The 1,425-nt window shown below is 49.9% G+C and overlaps 1 protein-coding gene across 1 annotated transcript in view; it reads right to left on the reverse strand.

Moving 5' to 3' along the window:
* Positions 1 to 993, reverse strand: part of RBBP5 (RB binding protein 5, histone lysine methyltransferase complex subunit) — a 7,770-nt gene extending 6,777 nt beyond the window's left edge. The window contains exons 1-2 of the mRNA XM_027909506.1: positions 830 to 993; positions 231 to 340 (exon numbers count right to left, since the gene is read on the reverse strand). Coding sequence (XP_027765307.1) covers positions 231 to 340; positions 830 to 970 — 251 coding nt within the window. The 5' untranslated portion in view covers positions 971 to 993. The remainder of the gene's footprint in view (positions 1 to 230; positions 341 to 829) is intronic.
* Between the last annotated feature and the right edge of the window lie 432 nt (positions 994 to 1,425).

Genomic DNA, 1,425 nt, shown 5'->3' on the forward strand with positions numbered 1-1,425 from the left:
GCTCGGGCTCCCCGTCCCTCCCACACGTCAGGATCTCCCGGCCGTCGTACACCCGGATGATCCGGTCGGCTGTGTTAATCAGGAAGCAGCTGGAGGGAGGAGGGCACAGAGCATTCAAAGAGCAAGGAAACACAAAGAATTCTGGGGGTGGGGGTTCTGAAGACCTCATGTGCTCTGCCAACCCCCCCCTAGAGCATTCAATCCCCTCAAAGGACAGCTCAGTCACTCACCTGCCCTTCCGGGCGAACTCGATGGATTTGATCGCTGTGGTGTTGCTGGTCCCAGTGGTCACTCTGAAGGAAGCAACAAGATCCTGAGTGTCTGTTTTTAAGACCAAGATCTGAAGATCAAGCAGACAGAGAGCAATCAGTTGTCTTCATTGGAGCTCATTTTCCTCCTGGTGCCTTTCACATCAGTCCCTGACACTGCCAACAGAACCCACAGCTGGACCCTGTGGGTTCTGCCACTGCAGAACCTCTGGGACAGTTCTGGGATGAGGCACTGCTTTATTTACACTGGAAAAGGATCCAACAGCAGCACAAAGGCCTAACTCAGACAATGATCACAGAATAACTGAGGCTGGACAAACCCTCCAGGATCATCCAGTGCCCTCTGTGACCCATCCCCACTCTGTCCCCCAGCCCTGTAAGGCAGTTTACAGTCTAGAGATCTCCAAAGGTAAATGTGGTGCTTCCCTCAGATCCCATCAACAATTCCAGAGACATTCAGAGAGCTTTGCTTGCACATTAAAACGAGAGAAAACACCCCAGAAAGGTTCAGCACCTTGATGAAGACAGGAAGCACTATAAGCTCCCTGCTGGAGCCTCACCTTGCCCTTGGCGTTCCCAGTGTAAATGTATTCCCCTCTCCTGTCAAAGGAGGCCACCACGTTGAGATCAGAGTCATCATCCACGGGCAGAACCACGTGTTTGGAGTCTGACAGCGTGAGCATCACTGGTGCTGACTTCATGGGGCACACCAGCACCCTGTTCCTGCAAAAGCAGAGCGGGAAGAGTTGGTGGATCCTCCTCTGGAAAGGGATTTCCACATTTAGAAGCAAAAAAAAAAAAACTTCCATTCTCTATCAAGAAATACAGAATCCCCCTGTATTTTTATTATCTTGCCTTTGTTACTTCAGTAGGCAAAATGACATAAGGTTTGTGCCAGCTTTCATTTCCTTTCTTTCTCTGGAAGTTCCTCCAGGTTTGTGCCGTGATTTCTAAACGCAGTGAAACGTTTGTACACATTCCTAAGGATCATTCCCTTGTTTCCTGCCATCCTTCCACGATACTCCCATAACAAACAGAGCTGACACTTCCACAACAAACAGAGCCCCAAATAATTCCCCAGGCAGTTCCTAATCCCAAACCAGCGCGCCAAAAATCGCGGATTAGGTTTGGAACAACCCCTTTGCACTTCACAGAA

Source organism: Empidonax traillii, unplaced genomic scaffold, assembly GCF_003031625.1.
Source record: "Empidonax traillii isolate 1590-97213 ecotype Southwest subspecies unplaced genomic scaffold, ASM303162v1 scaffold2182:size33778, whole genome shotgun sequence".
Taxonomy (NCBI): Eukaryota; Metazoa; Chordata; class Aves; order Passeriformes; family Tyrannidae; genus Empidonax; species Empidonax traillii.